At 38.0% G+C, this 22,562-nt stretch overlaps 1 protein-coding gene across 4 annotated transcripts in view; it reads left to right on the top strand.

The window, feature by feature from the left end:
• LOC128026500 (cullin-9) overlaps positions 1 to 22,562 on the top strand; it is a 53,447-nt gene that overhangs the window by 8,716 nt on the left and 22,169 nt on the right. For all 4 annotated transcript variants that reach the window (XM_052613735.1, XM_052613734.1, XM_052613733.1 and 1 more), the window contains exons 3-16: positions 6,366 to 6,520; positions 7,630 to 8,211; positions 10,542 to 10,683; positions 10,778 to 10,968; positions 12,006 to 12,417; positions 14,702 to 14,894; positions 17,620 to 17,821; positions 18,201 to 18,391; positions 18,480 to 18,676; positions 18,954 to 19,191; positions 19,359 to 19,464; positions 21,110 to 21,337; positions 21,631 to 21,721; positions 22,305 to 22,476. In XM_052613735.1, the coding sequence (XP_052469695.1) occupies positions 6,366 to 6,520; positions 7,630 to 8,211; positions 10,542 to 10,683; positions 10,778 to 10,968; positions 12,006 to 12,417; positions 14,702 to 14,894; positions 17,620 to 17,821; positions 18,201 to 18,391; positions 18,480 to 18,676; positions 18,954 to 19,191; positions 19,359 to 19,464; positions 21,110 to 21,337; positions 21,631 to 21,721; positions 22,305 to 22,476 (3,100 nt within the window). The remainder of the gene's footprint in view (positions 1 to 6,365; positions 6,521 to 7,629; positions 8,212 to 10,541; positions 10,684 to 10,777; positions 10,969 to 12,005; positions 12,418 to 14,701; positions 14,895 to 17,619; positions 17,822 to 18,200; positions 18,392 to 18,479; positions 18,677 to 18,953; positions 19,192 to 19,358; positions 19,465 to 21,109; positions 21,338 to 21,630; positions 21,722 to 22,304; positions 22,477 to 22,562) is intronic.

Below are 22,562 nucleotides of genomic sequence, written 5' to 3'. Positions count from 1 at the left end.
TCCTGTCATACCGCTGACTGCGTGCCTGCAATAGACGCATTTTGCAGTATTATGGTTAACGATTAATCGATTAATTGATCGTTAATTTAAACGACGATCGATCATGGAAATAATCGAAATTTGACATCCCTAAAATATATATATATATATATATATATATATATATATATATATATATATATATATATATATATATATATATATATATATATATATATATATTTCCCTAATTTTTCAAAAATATAGTGCTGCTTGAAAGTTTATGGACACTTCACAATTTTCTATATTTCTGCATAAATATGACCCAATTCATCATCAGATTTCACACAAGTCCTGAAAGTATACAAAGAGAACCCGATCAAACAAATGAAAGAAATATTTTCTTTGTCATTTATTTGAGAAAAAAGACCCAGTGTTTAATTTCTGTGCGGTGCAAAAGTATGTGAATCTCTATCATTAGCAGTTAATTTGAGGGTGAAATTAGAGTCCATCTGTTCAGAGGTGTTTTCAAACAGTATAATGACTATCAGTTGTCATCGCCTGCCCTCTGATGTCCGATCACGTTTGTGGAAGTGTACATGTACAAATGAGATCTCTGAGGACCTCAGAACAAGAGTTGTTGTTGCTGGAAAGATGCTACAAAACGATCTCTACTTGACTCCACAAATCCACAGTCCCAACAGATTGTGTAGAAATGCAGGAGATTCAGGACCACTGTTACCCTCCTCAGAAGGGGTCGACCAACAAAGATCACCCCAAAAGCAAGACTTGCAAAGGTTGCAAAGGAACCCAGGGTAAATTCTAAGCAACTAAAGGCCTTCGTCACATTGGCTAATCTTTATGAGTCCACCATCAGGAGAACACTGAGCAACCATTGTGTCCATGGCAGAGCTGCAAAGAGAAAGCCACTGATCTCCAAAAAGAAAATAAATGGCCATCTGCAGCTTGCTAAAGATCACGTGGACAAGCCAGAGGACTATTGTATAATATTTTTATGCACCAATGAGACCAAAATAGAATTTTTTTGGCATTACGTTTGAAGAAAAGAACACACTGCATTCCAGCATAAGAGCCTCATCCCTTCTGTGCATCCAAGCTGAAGCAAGCAGTTCATAGGAGGAAACCCACCAACATCACAGAGTTGAAGTGGTTCTGTACTGAGGAATGAGCTAAAACTAATACAGGATGTTGTGCAGGACTTCAGACTTTAGCAGTTACAAGAAACATTACCTGCAGTTACTGCTGCAAAATTGGGGCACACCAGAGACTGAAAGCAAAGATTCAAATACTTTTGCACTGCACCGATATATATAACCATGGATCATGTTTCTTAGTAAATAAATGACAAAACATATTTTTTCTCACTTGTTTGTTTGGGTTTTGATTTTCTACTGTCAGGACTTGCAGGAATCGAGATTAACGCTTGTCCGGGACAAGTGGATTTTGTGAAGGGGAAAGTGAAAGAGAATTTTACTTGCCCGACCGGACAAGTAACTTGATAAAAATTGTAATAATAACAAACAACTAAACTACGGCAGCACCGAAACTTTGAAAATCTAATCTAATAAGGGATAATGTATTGACAGTATCAAGATCGGGTCAGTTGAGCCTCGTTCAGTCTGACTCGCAGAGAAATCAAAACTATAAGCATAACAGCACACAAAGAGACAAACATGAACAAGCATACTCCAGTAGAAAAAATATACATATTGTGTCTTTATGCAGAAACATAGACATTTCTAAAGGGTTTACAAACTTTCAAGCAGCACTGTAAATATTTATCTCCCCTAAATATTTGATCATACATTACATTTGTGTTTTTACAGTGGGGCAACTGGTGCACAATAGCTTACACACAGCACAAGCCTGATTTTGAGGTCTTATGTGTGTGCTTTGAGTGTGCATAAGCGGGCGAGTGTTGAATTGTTTAAAAACTCAAAGACTTGAGGCACAATATGCAAGTTTTTTTTATTTTTATTAAAATATCCCAAAAAAAACACTAGAACAGTGTTATATGTTTTGCTGACGTGTAAATGTTTCTAAGAATGTTTAAATCCAGAGAAATAAGCTATTTAAACTTGGGACATGGACCGTGCCCATAGTGTCATTGTGTCGCCTGCCAATGATGTCATAACCCCCTCGATTTCCAGTTTTGTAGGAAACATGGAAACACCAAAGACCCTTGAATATGTTGTGCATTGACTACACAGTGTAGCATTATAACAGAACTTGAAAATATATCTAATATGATAAAACAGCGCTGCACCCATCTCTCACACACAACACATACTGTGCCTTTAAAAAGACAAATGTAAATTAAACTTTAGTGGTGTGACACTGCCTCAATTGTGCAAGTGATAATAACTTTGTCAACTGTGCACTGTGCAGATGCAATGATTTGAACTGATCAGCTTCAATGATTACAAGGGAGGGTCTCCTCTCACTTTCTGGTATGACCCATTCATAATTTGAATGAAAGTTTTATTTTTCATGCAAAGTTTTCGGAGTGATGACTGTAAAATTGCCATGTTTGGCAGGTACCTATATATATTACAAATGGTGTTAAATTAGATTACAATATTTATAGAATACAGAATTGAGCAGCGTAAAAAAAGGTCCTCTCGTTACCCATTTCAAAACCGATTCAAAAGTATTGAGATATTTGAATATTCAAACAAAAAATAACTAGCACTGTTCAGACAGAATTGCGATTACTTTGAAACTGCTCCTGTCTGCCATCGGTTGTAAAAAGGTAGTCCCAGCCCAAACTCCAGGCCAGTGGTTGAGGCAGAGTTTGGGATGGTTAGATAGCTATACGGAAACTGAAAAGTGCAAACACGGTGGTGCTGACACTTCATGTTTAACTGGTTTAGGAGACTTCCTAATTACTATGATGAGTAGTAAGTAGTAAAACAAGGAAGTAGCATAATTACAGTATTCTGTACTGATGCTTTGCACACTTAAACAGAAAGTAGATGAAGGCTTTGACTGGGTGATTTTTGCAGAAAATCCTTTCTAAGAATAAGAATGGGCACAATAGTTGCTGCTGGTCGATGCATTTTGCTGTGGGTGAGATGATATAAATGATTATATTTAGTTATTAGACAAGCGTATTGTGAGCCACAGTGATGAAATCTTATTGAAGAAACAGGCCAGCCATTTGTAAATTAAATACCAAAGAAGTGTTGGGCGATATGGTCATTTTTCAAATCGTCATATTGTCAGCCCGTGAGATCGATGATATTATCGTGCATGTGTGGAGCAAGAGAGAGACTCTTTGTTCTTTTCATATCTATTTGGGTGTTTTAAACCGCGCAGGTGCTCCAGAGAGAGCTTATGGAATCACCAATAATCAAAAAAATATACTTCCAAATGTACTGATAAACTAACGTTAAATAAAAATACTGTATTTTAAACCGCTGGTTCATATATATTGAGACAACTGTCACGCTTCCTGTGACAAATCTGCCGCATCTGTGCACAGATGTTATCAGATTAAATGTTCTGCAAAATCAGTCAACGGTGAAAAATCACTAGTAGATTTCTTTTAAAGGTCCCATTTTACGCGCTTTTTTGAAGCTTTGATTGTGTTTACAATATGCAATATAACGTGTTCATGTTTCACGTGTAAAAAAACTTTCACACAAATTTTTCACACAATTCACCTATCTGTATACTGCTGTTTTCACTGTCACAAAAACGGGCTGATGTCTTCCTTGTTCTATGAAGCCTCTCCTTCAGAGATACGTGACGAGTTCTGATTGGGCCAGTGGTACCCGTGTTGTGATTCGACAGCAGCTGAGAGCAGTCTGCCCTCCTGGTAACGTGATTGGGCTAGAACGCACGTGCTGGAGATGTATTTATAATCACAGGAGCGTTTTTACTAACGAGATGCGCATGAAAACCGCATTTGTTTTTTTGCACAGCCCTAACATCTAGTTAAAAAAGCTAAACAGCGTTGCCCTTTGTGTAATAAGTTACAGAAACTGTTAAACGCACCAACTTAAATAATAAAATACACTTACTGGTTGTGGTCCATAAACAACGCCTTCTCCAGACAAAGAGGGAACAGCTCCATCTTTCAAGAATAATCTTTGTGTGAATCCAGCATTAAACTGATTGAGATTGAGAAAGTTGTCCTCAGCAAGTTGTCCTCGGCAAAATGTGCTGCACATAGTTTTACATGTGGATTATAATTTTCGGGAACCGAGTTAAACATAAATTGTAACCATTGATCTCAAAGTACAGTGTCCCTGGGAAGCCCAAACAAAGGTGATTGGACTCAGAGATGAAAAAAACAGCGTTTCAACAACATGGCGACAAACACAAGCAGCTCTTCCTTCTTCTCCGTCGGAGCGCAACAAGGCCACGCCCCCTGTTTGTTAATACATGTGGGCGGTGGTTAGTCAAAAAAACTGTTTTAGTGACGTTATTACTGCAGGAACTAGAGGGATGTAGTCCAAACGGGTCGTTTTTTGTAGGTGAATTCTATTAAATCAAATTTCTGGCTTGGCATTGAACTTTGAGCTTCAGAATTTTACAGATATTATTTATACTCTAACAACAACATTACACACTAACTAAAGTTTAAACCATGGAATCACGAAGAAGGGGACCTTTAAAGTTCTACAGTTTAACACTAATATTGGGCATAAACAAACACGTTAACAGCCAAAACTATGTATTTTGCATCCATCACATTATACTGCGGTGTGCAAGAAAATAATAAGGCTGCAGAGCGAATTTATCATCCATAGTGGTTCTCACGTAGTCCTTCTACGTCATCACCACATAGCGAGTGTTATAAGTTAAGTGATCAGTTTTTAAGAGAAGGACTACGTGAGGAACACTATGGATAAGTTCGCTCTGCTGCCTTGTTATTATTTTGTCTTTGTTTGTTACGTCAAGAAAGAGTTAATCTCTCATGCATGGCCTTAGCCAGGCTTTGAAAATTAGTGAGGTCCAGGGGGTTTCTATAAAGCCCCCTTACTATAGAATTGTGCTATAATAACCTCTATAAATACAACTAATTATATACACTAACACTTGAAAAGAGACAGAAATGTAGATGTTTTTGGAGGGATGCTCATTTTTAAATCATACCCTATTTATTGCATCAAAGTTTGTTAATACTATATTTACGGGGTGGATAATTTTATCAGTTGTTTGTTATTCATGCTAACATACATATCGCCCACCAAACGTGTTATTTTCGGATAATCAAGACAACTGACTGTCAACTCCAGTGGCGCAGTAGGTAAATTGTGTGGCTCACATATTTTAATGTGATTGACCCGGGTTCGAATCCGCCTTTCGGCAAATAGTTTTCTCCCTTTTTAAATTTTCGAATCACATCAGAAGACCATTTATTTAAATAAAAATTAAGTAAATAATCAAAAAGTTGAGGGTAGGTGTAGGGAGGGCTTTATTGTCCCAATAAGGTGGCATCCATTAAATTAGACTCAAATTATTATTATTGCATAATGTTTTAGAATGTACTACAATACTGTGGTGCAGATAATTGCCACTATTTGCGGTTCGTATAAATAGCAGAAAATCCTGCTATTTTAACATAGTATAAATAGGATCTATAAATATTTGCACTTAGTGTAAATAGTGACTGACTTTTTTTTTTTATCTGCCAGACTAATGCCTGCGATGTTGCTATTAAAATAAACAAAAACCTATAAATAAATAAAATAAACCAAAATTATTTAAAAATTTTTGGAAATTAGATAAGATAAAGTTATCGCTGACCCTAAACCGCAACGTCCTACTTGAATAACTTTCTAAAGTGTCAAATTAAGTTGAAAAGACAAGTAAACACTTATAACAGCTGGATCTGGCTGCGTCTCGCTCTCTCTCTCACACACAACTCTCTGAAGACTCGTTCACTTCAGTAGCGTCTCACAGCGATCATTTTCATACCACAGATGCTAAACATTCTGATCGTCTTGATTATCGACAGAGAAATCTGCTTATGTCGATATCTCTGACTATCGTCAATACATGATTCTATCGTCTATCAGCACAACCTTATACCCAAGCTCGGTTTTCTTTTTACCTCTGGTTATATCAAAAATAAAGCTCTCTTTTTTTCTTTTTATTTTGCTTATTTGTTTTTTAAATGGGGAGAAAAACAAATGGTTGAAATACACCCATACCGCTTGGTTCTCTTGATGTGCTGATGCTCTTTCTTAGATTTGTTAAAAAATGGAAAGGGAAAGGCTGTGATATTCTATACTCTAATGGGTGTTCATAGATTTGATTCCCAGTGCTTGAATAAATGGTATAATTGAAGTTAATAAATGCAGGAAATGAAATGGGTGTCAGTGTTGTGAAGGCTGGTGTTGTTTGGCTTTCAGGGAGTCGTGCCTATGTGCTTCTGTCCCTCAGCCAGCAGGATGGCATCGAGCAGCACATGGACTTTGATAACCGCTACACCCTGCTGGAGCTTTTTGCAGAGACCACCTCCTCTGAGGAGCATGGCATCTCCTTTGAGGGCATCCATCTTCCACAGGTACTCCCCTTCATTTCCACTCTAGTCTGAATAACTGTCCAAAACTGAGTGAGGTACCTTGTTGTCTGCTGTCTACAACTTCCTCTAAGGCAGCATCCTAACCCAAATTGAATCCTTGATTTACGACAGTCCTCTTTGGCAGCAGCTCATGTGACACATCAAATACTAATTCCATGAAGTACATGACTTTTGATTTTTAATTTGACAAAACAAGGTGTTTCATAAGCCTTCATATTGGAAGTGTACCTGTGCTACCTAAATTGGCAACTTACTAGGTTTTGTAACAGATCATTTGTGCTTTTTTTGTGTGTGCCTTTATCAATGGTAGACACATCAAATAGCTTGTGGGCTAGTGACATGAAGCAATTTTTTTAAATTATATTTTATATCTTATTTAGAAATGAACTGAGGTATAATCTTGAAAATGTAATATCCTGATATTATAAGGAAAGAAAAGGCTTCTGTTGGAGAAATTATTTATTATAAAATTCATTATTATTTCTAAGAAATTAGCAAAAAAAAATGTGTAAATGTTATGTATATATTTGAATCAATCTTATTATAGTTAAATATTTCATTAAAAAAAAAAACTAATTGTATAGTTTCAGCTAGTTGCCAAATAAACATTTCTCATTTTCATTCAGTTTAACTTAATGTACTAAAAGATTCACTCTCTGACAGCAGGTGGCGCTCATGAACAGCAATGATACAGTGTTTCCTGGGTTATCGCTGCAAAGAAAGCAGTGTGCGCTTATGAACTCTAATATGCATTTTTCAAAGGCAAGATGAAAATAAAGTACCATGTAAACTTTCCTAAAGATAGTCAGTTCCCCTCAGAGATGCATTCATTCATATAAACTCCAATTGTAACGCGATTTTTTTGGCATCTCAACCGGTTTGAATCGTTACATATTTTAATTGTTTTTCAATCCACTTGTGGTTAATCATTACATCCCTATTAAAATAATAATAAATAATAAGACATAACACATTATTATTATTTTTATTTTCTGAAAGTTGTCCCCAAAGATTACATTTCTTAGAACTGTTGCTTGGACTCTCCGTCACTGACCCTGTACAAATGTTTTTTGTATGAAAATTTGCTGTAGATTCCAGGCAAGCTGCTTTTCTCTCTGGTGAAGCGTTACTTGTGCGTCACTTCATTGATGGACAAGCTGACCACCGCCGGGGTAGAGTCCACCTCTGAGCGGCAGGATGTCGGCCCCTCCTCCTCCACAGCAGCCTACCAATCAGAGCACGCTCGTGTGCAGCGGGAGTTTGAGTTCACCATGGCCATGGCCAACCTCATCTCTGAGCTGGTGCGCGTCATGGGCTGGGACCGCAACCGGCAGCTGCCCCACAGCTCCGGGAGCCCAAGCAGATCGGTGGAGGAAATGAATAACGAAGTCCAGAAACACCCCGTGCGCTCCATCTTCCAGCCTCGCTTCTCCGCTTCGTCTCCTGTCATGGCTGCTACAGCAATAGCTGCGGTCACCCCACCAAAGAAGAAGAAAACGACAAATGGATTCAAGACACGTTCTGACTTCACGTCTCGTTCAGCTTATGTGGAGTTTGTGCAGGACAACCTGAAGAGTGGCATGGTGGTGCGCATGCTGGAGGACTATGAGGAGGTCAGCTCTGGGGATGAGGGAGAGTTTCGCTACAGTAACGACGGCTCGCCGCCGGTGCAGGTTAGTACTGTGTGAATGCATACAGTAGTGTAGACACAGAAAATAACGGTATTTCCACTCTCATTTACTTTGAACAGATGATTGCATTGTGAAATTGTGAAATGATTGTGTATAGATGATGTCGTTCTGCAGTCATATGAAATAAAAATAGCCAAAAGATTAAAATAGCCTTTGTTTTAGGTAATTAGTATACGACCGATATATATTGCCAAGTCCGATATATCGGCCGATATTTTCAAACATGCGGTACTTTTATTTTGATGGCACTGAGAACAGCACATTTTCTCGTTCATTGTAGTCATTAAAAGTTCTGTCTAATACAGCTAGAAGTATAATCAGGTAAAAATATTAAACAATATTTAACGATTGCTTTTATATTATTAATAATAGAAAGGCAAATTTTATAATTCTTTCTCATTTGCCATCAGCATTCACCAAATACGCATTTCATTTGAACAATTCTTTGAATGACTAATGAACATTTTAATTTCAAACACTTTGCAAACTTAGTCGAATCCAGCAGTGAGATCTTATGAAGTGTGCATTTGTATCCTGCTCGATCGCGTGTTCTCCGTGTGACGGTCGCTCCGTGTGAATTGAATGTGGACTGGAGGAGAGTTCAGTTTCATTGAGACGCACGATCAACAAACTTTAAACTCATGATTTCCAATGATGCTGCACTTCAGGCTTTTGCCCACTGTCATATTCGTGTCATTTTCACTGTGTGCCGTATGTAAAATTAGGGTTACCCTGGCTTTATTTGAAAAAATATGATTCCCAATGCACACAAACTTCCCAGAATACTGAGTACCCTGTTGGTTACAGTGTTTACTTCCTTTTTAATTAAATATTTGTTTATTTTTGAACAATACATAGGCATTTAACCTGTTAAATTTCACCCCGTCTCGTATACGGGACGCCTACATTGACTATACTATATTACAATCAAATCTAATCTAATCTAGACAAACTATATATCGTTGGAAAGGTCTAAGACTCCGAAATATATATTTTACCAATATTTTTTGTTAAACATTATGTAGGAAAAGTAATAGATGAATTTATGACAAGAGTGCACCCTCAGAAATCTACATTACAAAAGGAGTTTTGACCTTTTGTTTAAAAAAAAGACTTCCTCACATTTTAGAAATCATCAGAAGTTATATATCACTTGAAAACATAAAATCTCCAAATTCATCCTCCAAAACCCATTTTAAAATCAGACATTGCATTACCATGTAAATGGTACATCAAAATAATGTAACAAAATGTTTTCAGTCATGAATTATACAAATTTAGGTTTGTATCATGCACATTCAAGTCTATCTTCAAAAACGTGAGTGACCGTTAACAGGTTAAAGTATAAGCATGTTTATTTTACACATTTATTTTTTTAATCCATTTTCAAAAAATTTCAAATTTCTTAAATATGAAATTAAATAAAATTATAAAATTAAAATCTGCTTAAATCGGCTATCGGCCACCATGTTTTCCAAGATCTCTTGCATCGGCTGTCTAAAAACCAATATTGGTCAACCACTAGTGGTAACGCACAAAAAAAAAAAAAAAATGTTGTAAGGGTTTATTAAACTATCAGTTTAAATTACATTCATAGCGAAATTAATGTTTTTGCTGCTTAATGAGTCCAGAGAGATGCTGTCTTCTGCCACAGTATCTTTTCTCCTCTTGCACAAAACACAAAAATGCACAATGGAAAAACAACACGTTTTATGCAAACGTGTACTATTAATATGTAAACGATGCAAACCTATTTTTCAAATAAAATTCTCACTTAATCTGCCAGTTAAAGTTTATTAAGTGTACTGTTCGGCCACTAATTTGCATTTTCATTCAGATTCATAATTTGTTTCATTCAGTTTTTTTCAATTGATTAGCTATAATTCCTTTGAAAAGTCTTGGAAATGCAATATTTGCTCCCATTTTCATATAGCGGTTTATTTTATAACGGTTAACTTTTGAGCTGTTTTTGTATATAAAATGGTGCTGTCAATTGATTAAAAAAATTAACTAACCTATTTTCTTTTTCTGAAATTAATCGCGATTGGTCCCACATAATATTGAAGTTTAGAATTTTTTTTTATATATATATATATTGCAATAATTTGACATTCAATTTTCAAATTAATGTTGAAATTAATTGCAAATAGAAAATAAAACAACCTCCTGATTTTGGCAGTTAGTCATATCTGAAGGTAAAGCACCTCCCTTCACTGCAAATTTGTTGGATTTTTAGGCCCTTTTTTACACGGTCTATAGAAATAGTGCCTGTAAAAACCTTGTCGAAGCCGGTCATGTTCTGGCTTTTGCAGGTGTACTGGAACTCCCTGTCCAGGACCTACTGGGTGCACTGGCACATGATTGAAATCCTGGGCAACGGCAGCGGAGGACCGGCTGAGAAGGAGACCCAGGAGAAGGCCTCCTCCCTCACAGAGACACTCAAACTCACTACAGGTAAGACCACGTTCATGAAGAGCTTTCCCAGAAAACCGCATGATCGTGTTTGTGTCCATCACTGTGTTGTGTTCTGTGTTTGTGAACGTGGCAGTGAGTCAGACGTTCTTCTCGAAGCCCCCCGGTGGGCTGTACACATTGCCTTACCTGATGGAGGGCTCTCAGGATGACGCAGGCACTCTGAGCCGTGCTGAATGGTGGGAAGTGCTCTTTTTCATCAAGAAGTTAGAGCCCAAGCAGCAGCAGGAGATCTACAACATCCTGCGACAGAGCCTCGATGAGCCGGTACTCACCATCTCTCCTACACTCTTCACACGAAGTACAATAGGCTAGCAAAATGAAGCACATTTTTTCTCTTCTTTATTTTTTATTTTTTATTCTGTTCCAGTGTCCCACCTTACAAAGCTTTTAAGAAAAAGTCAAAAAAACCAATCCAAAGCCCTGAATCTCATTAAGCCCATCAAGATGTGTAGAACATTTCAACCCAGAATCAAAGTTTTTTTTTTAAATAAAATATTTTTTTTTTTGCTGCTGCTGTTGTTGTTTGAAGTGACATTTAATAGTAATTTAAGCACCAGTTCTCATTACTCTATAATGCAAATCATCTTAATTTAAATTGTAAGTTTCATTATAAAGTTAATGCCTTTTATCATAAAATATATATTGTTGTATTATTGTGCGTCATCCTGATAGTAAATTATATATGTATATAAATATAAAAGTTTGAGGGAAGATTGTTTTGAAGGTTTAATCAGCAAGGATGCATTAAATTGAACAAAAGTGACATTTGTATTTGAAATAAATGCTTTTCTTGAACTTTCTATTCATCAAAGCATCCTGAAAATAAATAAATAAAAATAATTATATTAGTCAAAATATTAAGCGGAATTGTTTTCAACAGTGGAAATAATTAGAAATGTTTCTTGAGCAGCAAATCACCATATTAAAATGATTTCATCAGGATCATGTGACACTGAAGAATGAAGACATAAAGCTGAAAATGTATATTTGCATCGCAGGAAGAAATTACGTTTTAATATGTATTAACATGAAAAACTCTATTTTTATTTATTTTTATCAAATAAATGCAGTATTGTTGAGCATGAGACTTTCAAAACATTAAAAAACTCTCACCCCAAACTTCTGAACGGTGGTATATATTGTATAAATTAATTGGATTATGTATTTGTGTTATTATGGCCATTGGCCAACCTGTTTAGATATCAGTATTAACAGAAAAAAATTAGGATTACTTATCAGTATTAACCGAAAAATAATGAAGCTTGTTTGGGTGTTATTAATGGTTTATTATCCTCTTTCAGATGGTGGAGCTTGACGAGCCGACTCTCATCCAGCTGTCCCTCTCCAGTGAGGTGGCGAGGAAAGTCCTCCACTACCTGAAACTGAATCTGCAGGCGTCTTGTCTGGGCGACCTGCTCTGCTCCCACACTTTCACCAAACACTACCTGAACTGTGGAGGTGCCGGCCTCGAGGATGAGGAAATGCTGATGGACGGCTCGCTCGGAGGACAAGGAGCTTCATCTTCATCATCGCTGTCCTCAGCCACAGCATCATCCTCTTCCTCAGCCTCTTCCTGCACCATGGGCTCTGTGTCCAAGAAAGCTAAGAAAGAGATCCCAGCAGACACGAGTGGCTGTGGCAGTGAGACCGAGAGTGAACTTCCCACTGAAGACGACACAAAGTATCCTGATGACCTGGAGGAGAAGATGAAAGGCAAGTGTTGTGGCTCCGCTGGGGATGTGGTTGTTAGTGGAACCTCTTGTTCTGCTTTTAGTGAAATATATTTGATGAAGGCTAACAGGAACTTTTCATTAAAGGGGTGCGGTTAGGCACAACGCATATGAGTTTAGTATTAAGTTTATTATTGTTTCACTTTCACAGCACATTAAACATCACTCTCTTACTTCATCTGGACAAACTGTGCATCAATTGAAAGTTTAAAGACTCTAGCTTCGATATTTGACCAATATTTTGATACAACATTGTTGCAGTGACAGATATTTAGTGATTTATGTCAGGAGTGCAAAATAATAAATCCGTATTATGCCCCATTTTGAATAGAAATTCACAACTCACTCATATTCAGTCACGTCAGCAGTGGTTTATTTGTGTTCACATAGACTCACTGAACAGCGTCAATAAGGATTTATAGACCAAAGATGCATATCTGCGGAGATATATGGATATATTTACTGATGTTTACTTCATATTTCTAAAGACAGAATCGTCATTTCTATTCATTTTCCACTGATTTACGCGATCTGATGATAAATAGCCTCTTCCAGAGCCGTCTCTGTGTGTTTGCTTCCGTGTACTCGAGCTGTGACCCAGACAGACTCTGATTGGACGTTCGGCTTGTCAATATGACAGTCCCAAAACCAGACAGCGTCAGATCGTGTCACATGGTTCGTGAACAGTTCCTGGTTCATATCTGCTCACAACAACACTGAAACGCCTCTGTATACACGAAATATCCGAATAATAAACCCGCGATTACGATAGAAAAGCTTGGTATGAGATTTTCTTGAGATCTGGGGCATTTTATAAAATATTTAAAAAAATGTACATCGGAAATGCTAACTTGTGCAGCGATGAAAAAGGCTACAAATAGCATATTTTTACAACAGTAAACAACCAAATTCCACCCCTGATCGCTAAAGGAAGTTTTTATAAACACTCGATCGGGGTTTAAAGTGAGTTTTGTATAAAAGTGTACTAATAATTTCATAAATTGTCTGCTGTAGCTTGATGCTAAAGTAGCTCTAATGCTACTAATAGCAGGTGCTTTTCTTCTTCATAATGCATTTTTGTTTCAATAATTCACTTAAGGTCGTAAGAAAATGTTTTGTTGTATTTTTATAGTAAGACTTTTGATAAATAAGGGCTAAATGCAAAGAGAGACTGAAGTGAGATCGCTGCTTTGTTGCTTTGTAAAGCCTGAAAAACCACAATCAAGGCTAATAAAGGTGGAATAAAAACAAAAGAATAATGATAAAAGAATAATGCGGATAATGTGTCGTACCTGGCGGAGGTGTGAAAGACTCGTTTGGTGAGAACAATGGAATAATGAATCGGGCAGTTTTCACAGCCAAACACACACAAAATACACAGAAGAGTTTACATGTGAGATCTTACAGAGATGTCAAGGGCCATAAATCAATCTGATTAGCCTTCTCTAAAAAACACACATGACATGGCCTTAGAAAATATTTCATAAAATTCACAGTTTTACAGATTAGATTATGAAATTTCTAATGAAGTTTTGAAAGACTTGTGGCTTTAGCTACACTCTATTTCTAAACTCATATCTTACATCAACACATTTTTAAATACTTTAAAAAAATATGTTTTTAATATTTTTATTTTTGTTTTTATGTTTGAGCTTATATATCTCTATTATCATAACAGTCTGAGTGATTCTGATTCCTGAACAGTAAACTTTAAAGTGTCAGCTTTGTGAACAAAGGTTGAATATGTATCTAGTCAGAAAGAATCATGAGCAGAAACCTTTTTATTTTGGGTATGTCATTTCTGTCTCCATGCCAAAAAAGGAGGTGCCTAGAAAGGGGTTAATGTCCGAACTTGCTGTTAATAATACAGATTTCAGCTGATGTGCAAATATATACACTACTGGTAGGGCTGTATTTCTGCAATTTGGAAACTGTTAAAGATTTCCTGGGTTTCTTCTGCGAGGCGTATTCGGGGTTTCAGTGTGAGAGCGCCCTCTGGCCTTTGGAAGAAGATTTACTGCTGATCACAGAACCGTGCCACACTGAAAGATACACATGACAAACACAACTGTCTAACTGTGATTTATCGCCTTTGTGATTTCACTTAGATTAATCCTGCAGCCCTATGTTTTATCGCCCAGGCCTAACCGAAACATCAGTTTCTTTGTCAAATGATTCATTGGAGGAAACAGTGAAGTGTTTAGAGCAACAGATGTACATTTCTTCCTCTAAGCAAGGTTTTTTTGTTGTGTTTCTGTTTTCTGCAGTGTTCAACAGTCCCAAGGTCCAGGGTAAGAAGAGCTCCCTAGAGAAGATGGGTGAGGTGGTGGACATCATGACGAAGAGTAGCTCCGACTCAGGACTGCAGCTGGCCGGCATGAAAGTCATCAGTAAGATCCTGGAGGAGGAGGTACCTCAGGAGAGGAGCACCCTCAGATCGGACTCGGCACAAACCATCCGGTGAGACTCAGAGACCAGAAACACTGTCTACACTCAGCTCCGCATATTTCTGTAACTTTAATTTAATGTCTGAAATAGAGGTGTGCACGGATAGTCGAACATTCGAATATTTGTTCTGCTCTAATTATTCGATAAATAAAAATGATATTTGAATTGCGGAAAAAAAAAAAAGTTCACAATAAAACCTAATTTGGTCACTTTCTGTGATTCTCCACGGCATATTTGAAGATGTATGCAAGCAAAAAATAATTAATGAATGAATTAGGGGCCGTTCACATATCGTGTCTTTTGCGCGCTCAAGTTCGTTATTTCCAATGTAGACGTGGGTATGCGCGCTCATAATGGAAGCGAGGCGGTCGCGATGCGGACGCGGTGCGACGTGCCAGTTTTTCCAGGCGCGTTCGCACCTCATCAAGTTAAAAACAACTTTTCAGAATGCTGCAAGCACACCGCAGGTCATGTGACAAGAACTAACCAATCAGCTTCATCCTTTCCTGTAACAACTTTGAAAGCTCAGCCAAGATGAAGGAACAGCTGATCATAGTAGTATATGGATTGCCATTTTGAAATATATTTAGTAGCAGAGCTACTGAAAGCAAGTTTTAGAGCTGCAAATCCATTTATGCTTTGCTGAAATTTCCGCATCTTCATGGAGAGCGCGCGTCATTGTTGCTTAGCAACGGCAGACGCCTCAGGAGCACAGATGAGGATCCCATTCAGTGGTGAAACAAGACTTATTCGCTTAGCACACCGTTATTTGTGAGTCCCGCCAACGTCTGAGCCGTCAGAGCACGTTTTCTCCGCGGCCGGCCTTATTTTTAACAGACTAAGGAGCCGACTTTCCCCCGATCATGTTTACATGCCTGTGTTTCTACAAAGGACATGTAAAACAATAGAAAAAAAGATTTGTTGACAGTTTAAACGTTTCAAAGTTAAGTGTAGGCTATGTTCTACAATAGCCTATAATTGCTGCAGGCTGCTTTACGTTTTTTCTTTGTTCACTTTTTTTTTTTTTTTTTGCTTTTAATCTGTACTTTTGTTTGTTTGCAAGCATTGTTAAAGGTTTTCAGCTACAAAACACGATGTTTAATGTTCAAGCTCATTGTGTGTAAGCTTCTTCAAAATGACGGAAACGATAAATGTTGCTGAAAAATAATGTCCGTCTCATTAAACTTAATTTAAATAAACGTATATTCGAATATTCGTTTTTTGTGAGCTCAAATATTCCAATGTGATATTTGCGGAAAACGCCCATCCCTAGTCTGAAATACTCTTTAAACATTATTACAGGTGAAAAGAAAACACTGTCTCTCTTGCATCACCTTGCATATTATGTGGAATTTATTTTGTATATGTTATATTAAAATTTAAAATAAGTGTGTGTGTGTGTATGTGTATATATATATATATATATATATATATATATATATATATATATATATATATATATATATATATATATATATATATATAGCAAATGTATTTCACTAAAATTAAGATAAGATTAAGAATATGACTAATGCAGAATATACAGCCTATAAGGTAAGGCTATCAAATAGCAGTCCCAAACAATTTTCTAATAATACAATTAAGTTGTTATGAGCAACCACAGTCATTTGAACATATGCAGAATGACACAAAGTGAGAATAACAGTGTTATTGGGTTATGGAAACAACAGTTACCGTTGTGAATATACAACACTAATATGAACTGTTAATGAAGCGTAGAAACTGCTTCTGAAGAGAATGGATATAATACCTTCATGCAAATCCTTCCCAGCTAACACACACCGCCCTGTTCTCGCGTGCTATAGAAGAGTGCGCGCACATCATTGGTGTGATGTGTTTTATTGTGACTGTGTTGTCTGTAATTGTATGTAAGGGGGACAGTTAAAAGTAAAACGAACAAAACAAACAAACTGAGCATGTTCTCTCTACATGAAAACACCATAATTTAGAGTTGAGCTATATGTATTTAGATATTCTGATCAAATAAAAGTGTATTAAAGCCTGTCTGTTTTTTCTGTTTGCACTCTTCGGGCCCTATTTTTTTTTTAACAATGTGCACTTCGGGCTTTTACAAATACACTTTTGCCAGTTTTAACGATGGAAGCAGACCATCTACGAGGCACAATAATAATCTTTTACATTGTAATCCTTTCGTTTTTAATATTTGGCATATTTATGTGCTGCTGTGTGTTTAATTAACAGACTCTATATGCATTGTGCACTCACCTATAGGCACATATTACTAACGTGCCATGTACATAAATACATTTTAAAAATACTGCGTCATTAACTTCAGACCAGGTTTTGGTTGGTAACTGGTGCAATCGCTTTCAGTTGCCTCAAAACAGCAATGTGACAATGCTCCTGGATCCACCTAAATGGGCGCAAATGTATTTATTTAAACAATGTGGTGCTGGACGTGAAAATGACAACTGCGATGGGCTGAAACTAGCAACAAAACACTTGCATTGCGCCTTGCGTCACATTGCACCGGGTGTGTGCTAGGGGCCTTCATTGACTAAATCTGCAAGCAAACTGTGAGAGTTGACATTGTGTTGATTTGTGCATATCTTAAAGTACAATACTTCAGATGAAATGTGAAAAAAAAAATTAAAATGACAATAATAGTGATTTATATTTCAGAACGGTTTAACCATTATCATGCAGACCTCATGTAAAGTAACATGTATTGCAAATAGTTTCTTGTCTTTTTCAGTGACAAAGTCTTAAAGATGTTGGTGGAGATGATTGGCAGTCAGCCCAAGCAGAACGCTGTCACTGCGCTGCTGCTGACCCGCAGTCTAATGCTGAAATACGAGTGGAGGGTCTCGTTCGCCACCGAGGGGGGGGTTAAAGCCATCCTGTGCTGCATGCAGGAGTACCCTACCTGTATACAGGTGCAGCAGATTGCACTGGCGGTGAGTGACGATTCTTGTGACCTATTCTTTTTTATGCCTTCAAGGGTATATGAAGTTTAGTTCAAATTAAATATTGTGGTTTAAATGATAATGTTTTTATCCTTAATGTCCTGAGTGAAACAGTTTTTTGTTACTAGTGTAAAATAGATTTGTGAATTAATCGAGGGTGAAATATATATTACAAAAAACTCAAATGAAATGGGGAAAAAAATATCCCTAAGGATGCCCAAGGGTAAAGTGTTGTGAATTGGAGCCAGAATCATTGGATGGGTTACAATTCTCATCCCTGTTGAGCTCCGACTTTTTAAGTCATATTGTCAATACATTGCAAGTGTATGGATGCAGGATTATTGAGATGAAAATGAATTGCTTTCTCCAGGCTCTGAAGGTCATCACAGGTGCCAGTAAACATGACCCTCGCAGTGTGGGTGGCTGTGTGCCCCTGTCTGAGTCTGGGACTCAGATGATGCTGGAGATTTTCGCGAGCATTGGCTCTGCTACACCTGAAGGCTCCAAAGGGCTCCTGTGTGCCATCCCTTCTGCCATTGACCTCATGCTCAGCACGGCAGGGTAAGAGGCTTGGAGCCTACTTTACATGTAGCGTAATGGACTTGGGTTTGCTGAATTCACATTCATGTTTCTGTGGTGGTTTCTGCAGTCGCGGGCTCTCCGTGCGGAACGGGCTTCTGGTCATCATCATGCTGATTTCCAGCCACAAGAGCCTGGCAGAGCAGCTAGTCGCCTGCAATGTCAGTGCCACGCTAAAGAAGTGCCTTTCTGCTCAGAATCAGCACAGCATGCTGGCTATTATCGCCCTCAACAACATCTCCATGGTTCACAAACTGGAGAAAAAAGGTACCATCATGCATTATTTAAACTGCTTGCCAAATTGAAACAATTTTGGGTGCTTTAAAAATCCTGCTAACAACAAAGTAATAATTACCACCATAATTTAATGAGTCAGGAGTTTACAGGGATAATGTGAACAGTGTGGGGGTTTATAAAAGCATTGGGCTAAAATACATCGTCTTCTCCAACACAATGATTTCTACACCCCTCTAATAAGCAGTTTGTTAATAAAGAGATTTGCCTTGTTTGGACCTCATTTGAAGTAACATGTCGCTCTTTGTAGAGTCTCAAGATGAGCATGACTTTAAGGACACCGAGCTGAAGATGTTGGTGGTGAGTCTGAAGGAAATGCCAGCCACTAAAGAGGTCATACAGACGCTGGAGCAGCTGCTCTGTGACGACGCCACCCAGCTGGAGGAAGAGAGGAACGAGGTAACTCGCAGCAGAGACACCTTCCAGGACCTCATCCGCCTCATGGACCAGCACAGAGCGGATCGGGCTGCACAGCTGTCCATCCTCAGGTGAACCCTTGACTTTAGCAGATTAGCTAATAAATAGATAACAGCTGTTTCAAGCTAGTTTGAGGTAGATGCAATACATACATACATACTAAAAGTTTTGATTTCATTGTTTTGATGTTATTTTTTAGTTGCTAATAATACACAGATTTTTTTTTCATACTCCACAGGATTTTGAACAAGTTTTTAGATAACTACCAGGAGGATCTGCTGCCGTGGCATGAGAGCATTGAGCCTTGCCTGTCATCTATGACAGCCTTTGTCAGTGATAGAGAGGTACTTTCCCTTCATTTAGCTTTATAAGATCATGGTTTCGTAATGGTAGTGCAAACTCGATTCCAAAGAAGTTGGGACACTGTACAAATTGAGTAAAAATGGAATGGAATAATTTATAAATCTCAAACTTATATTTTATTCACAACAGAATATAGATAACATATCAAATGTTGAAAGTGAGACATTTTGAAATGTCATGCCAAATATTGGCTCATTTTAGATTTCATGAGAGCTACACATTCCAAAAAAGTTGGGACAGGTAGCAATAAGAGGTTGGAAAAGTTAAATGTACATGTAAGGAACAGCTGGAGGACCAATTTGCAACTTATTAGATCAATCGGGAACATGATTGGGTATAAAAAGAGCCTCTCAGAGTGGCAGGGTCTCTCAGAAGTCAAAATGGGCGGAGGATCACCAATTCCCCCAAAACTGCGGCGAAAAATAGTTTTAGTTTCTCAGAGAAAAATTGCAAATAGTTTGAAGTTATCATCATCTACAGTGCATAATATCATCCAAAGATTCAGAGAAACTGGAGCAATCTCTGTGTGTAAGGGTCAAGGCCGGAAAACCATACTGGATGCCTGTGATCTTCGGCCCTTAGACGGCACTGCATCACATACAGGAATGCTACTGTAATGGAAATCACAACATGGGCTCAGGAATACTCCCAGAAAACATTGTCGGTGAACACAATCCACCGTGCCATTCGCCGTTGCCAGCTAAAACTCTATAGGTCAAAAAAGAAGCCATATCTAAACATGATCCAGAAGCGCAGGCGTTTTCTCTGGGTCAAGGCTCATTTAAAATGGACTGTGTCAAAGTGGAAAACTGTTCTGTGGTCAGATGAATCAAAATTTGAAGTTCTTTTTGGAAAACTGGGAATCCATGTCATCCAGACTAAAGAGGACAAGGACAACCCAAGATGTTATCAGTGCTCAGTTCAGAAGTCTGCATCTCTGATGGTATGGGTTAGCATGAGTGTGTGTGGCATAGGCAGCTTACACATCTGGAAAGGCACCATCAATGCTGAAAGGTTTATCCAAGTTCTAGAACAACATATGCTCCCATCCAGACGTCGTCTCTTTCAGGGAAGACCTTGTATTTTCCAACATGACAATGCCAGACCACATAATGAATCAATTACAACATCATGGTTGTGTAGAAGAAGGATCCGGGTACTGAAATGACCAGCCTGCAGTCCAGATCTTTCACCCATAGAAAACATTTGGCGCATCATAAAGAGGAAGATGTGACAAAGAAGACCTGCGACAGTTGAGCAACTAGAAGCCTGTATTAGACAAGAATGAGACAACATTCCTGTTCCTAAACTTGAGCAACTTGTCTCCTCAGTGCCCTGACATTTGCAGACTGTTATAAAAAGAAGAGGGGATGCCACACAGTGGTAAACATGGCCTTGTCCTAAATTTTTTGAGATGTTGATGCCATGAAATTTTAAATCAACTTATTTTCCCCTTAAAATTACACATTTTCTCAGATTAAACATTTGATATGTCATCTATGTTGTATTCTGAATAAAATCTTGGAATTCCACATCATTTCATTCTGTTTTCATTCACAATTTGTACAGTGTCCCAACTTTTTTGGAATCGGGTTTGTATTTCATGCCTCTCTATCCCCCACTTAGGTCGTACAGCAGTTCATCCGCTTCTTGTATCGTCTTGCATCTCTGAATAAAGACTATGCTGTCGTGATGTGTCGGCTCGGCACCAAAGAGGCTCTTCTCAAAGCCCTGGACAAACACAGCACCAGTCTGCTCATGGTCACCGAGCTGCGGGACCTGATCAACGACTGTGAGAAGTACGCCAGCCTCTACAAGAAAATGACCACCAGTGTGCTTGCAGGATGTATACAGGTAAAGACGGTTCAAAAATAGATCTTTTCAAAATCAACTGGTTCTCTGAGTTGCCTGAACAACCGTTCTACTAAATATACTAGAGAAGCCTTGTATAATTAGGCTGGTTTCTGGGTCACCTGACCTTGAACAGACTAGTTCCTAAGAAGGCCTTTACATGAGCAGTTAGATAGAGCGAAACAAAGCAGGTGTTCCTAGAAAATAAGGAGAGGACATGTTTAAAGGTTTGTTAAGCTATCAGGATAATTAATAGACATGTTCACTTAATTACACGCTCAAATCTGTATCTTTAGATGGTCCTCGGTCAGATTGAAGAGCATCGGCGCAGCCATCAGCCCATCAATATTCCCTTCTTTGATGTGTTCCTGCGCAACTTGTGCCAAGGTCTGTTCTTAAAACACAATGTTAAAAGTCAAATCATTTAAAGGGTTCATGAACTGCATTTTTTTTATAGTGTTCTCTGAGGTTCACTTATGTTACTGAAATTTGATTTCTCAGTTCCAGACCCCCTTTAAAGCAACAATACACTCAAAAATCTCAGCTGCACTTCCTATAATGATTGCAAACTCGCATTCGTTTTGAAGTGCAACAACTGATGGATATAACCACGTCCCTGCCCTACTTTAATTTGTTAAACAAGCATGTGACACAATGTGGAAGAAAAGATCTGTTGCTGCGTCCCCTTCATCATGACTTTAAAGTTTTCTGAAATCATGAGATAACTTTGGGTGAGAATCCCCATCCACATTGTTTTATAGAAAAGAAAATCTCTCTTTGTAACTACCCAAACTACATAATTCGAACTACATGTAAAAACAATGTAATACTCAAATTATTATCCTTGGGTGAAATATTCATTTAAAACCTTTGCTTATGAACAGCTGTGCTATGTTACTAGTAAAGGTTTAGGTATAACTATCCCAGTTACCAAACGCGTTCATTGATGTGATGGTGTGATGTTCTCCAGGCTCCAGTGTGGAACTGAAAGAGGACAAATGCTGGGAGAAGGTGGAGGTCTCCTCCAATCACCATCGAGCTAACAAGCTGACAGACAAAAACCCCAAAACCTACTGGGAATCCAACGGCTGCACAGGCTCGCATTTTATCAACATTTACATGCATAAAGGAGTGATCATCAGGTATGCTGGCCTAGCTACTCTTTAGTGAATGATGCTTAAAGAAATCAGCCTAGACCTAGAAATCCGCTTAAGGGGGCAAAAATTGC

Source organism: Carassius gibelio, chromosome A13 (genome assembly GCF_023724105.1).
Source record: "Carassius gibelio isolate Cgi1373 ecotype wild population from Czech Republic chromosome A13, carGib1.2-hapl.c, whole genome shotgun sequence".
Lineage (NCBI taxonomy): Eukaryota > Metazoa > Chordata > Actinopteri > Cypriniformes > Cyprinidae > Carassius > Carassius gibelio.
The sequence above is the reverse complement of the archived record's forward strand: the minus strand, read 5'-3'. Positions and strand labels throughout refer to the sequence as shown.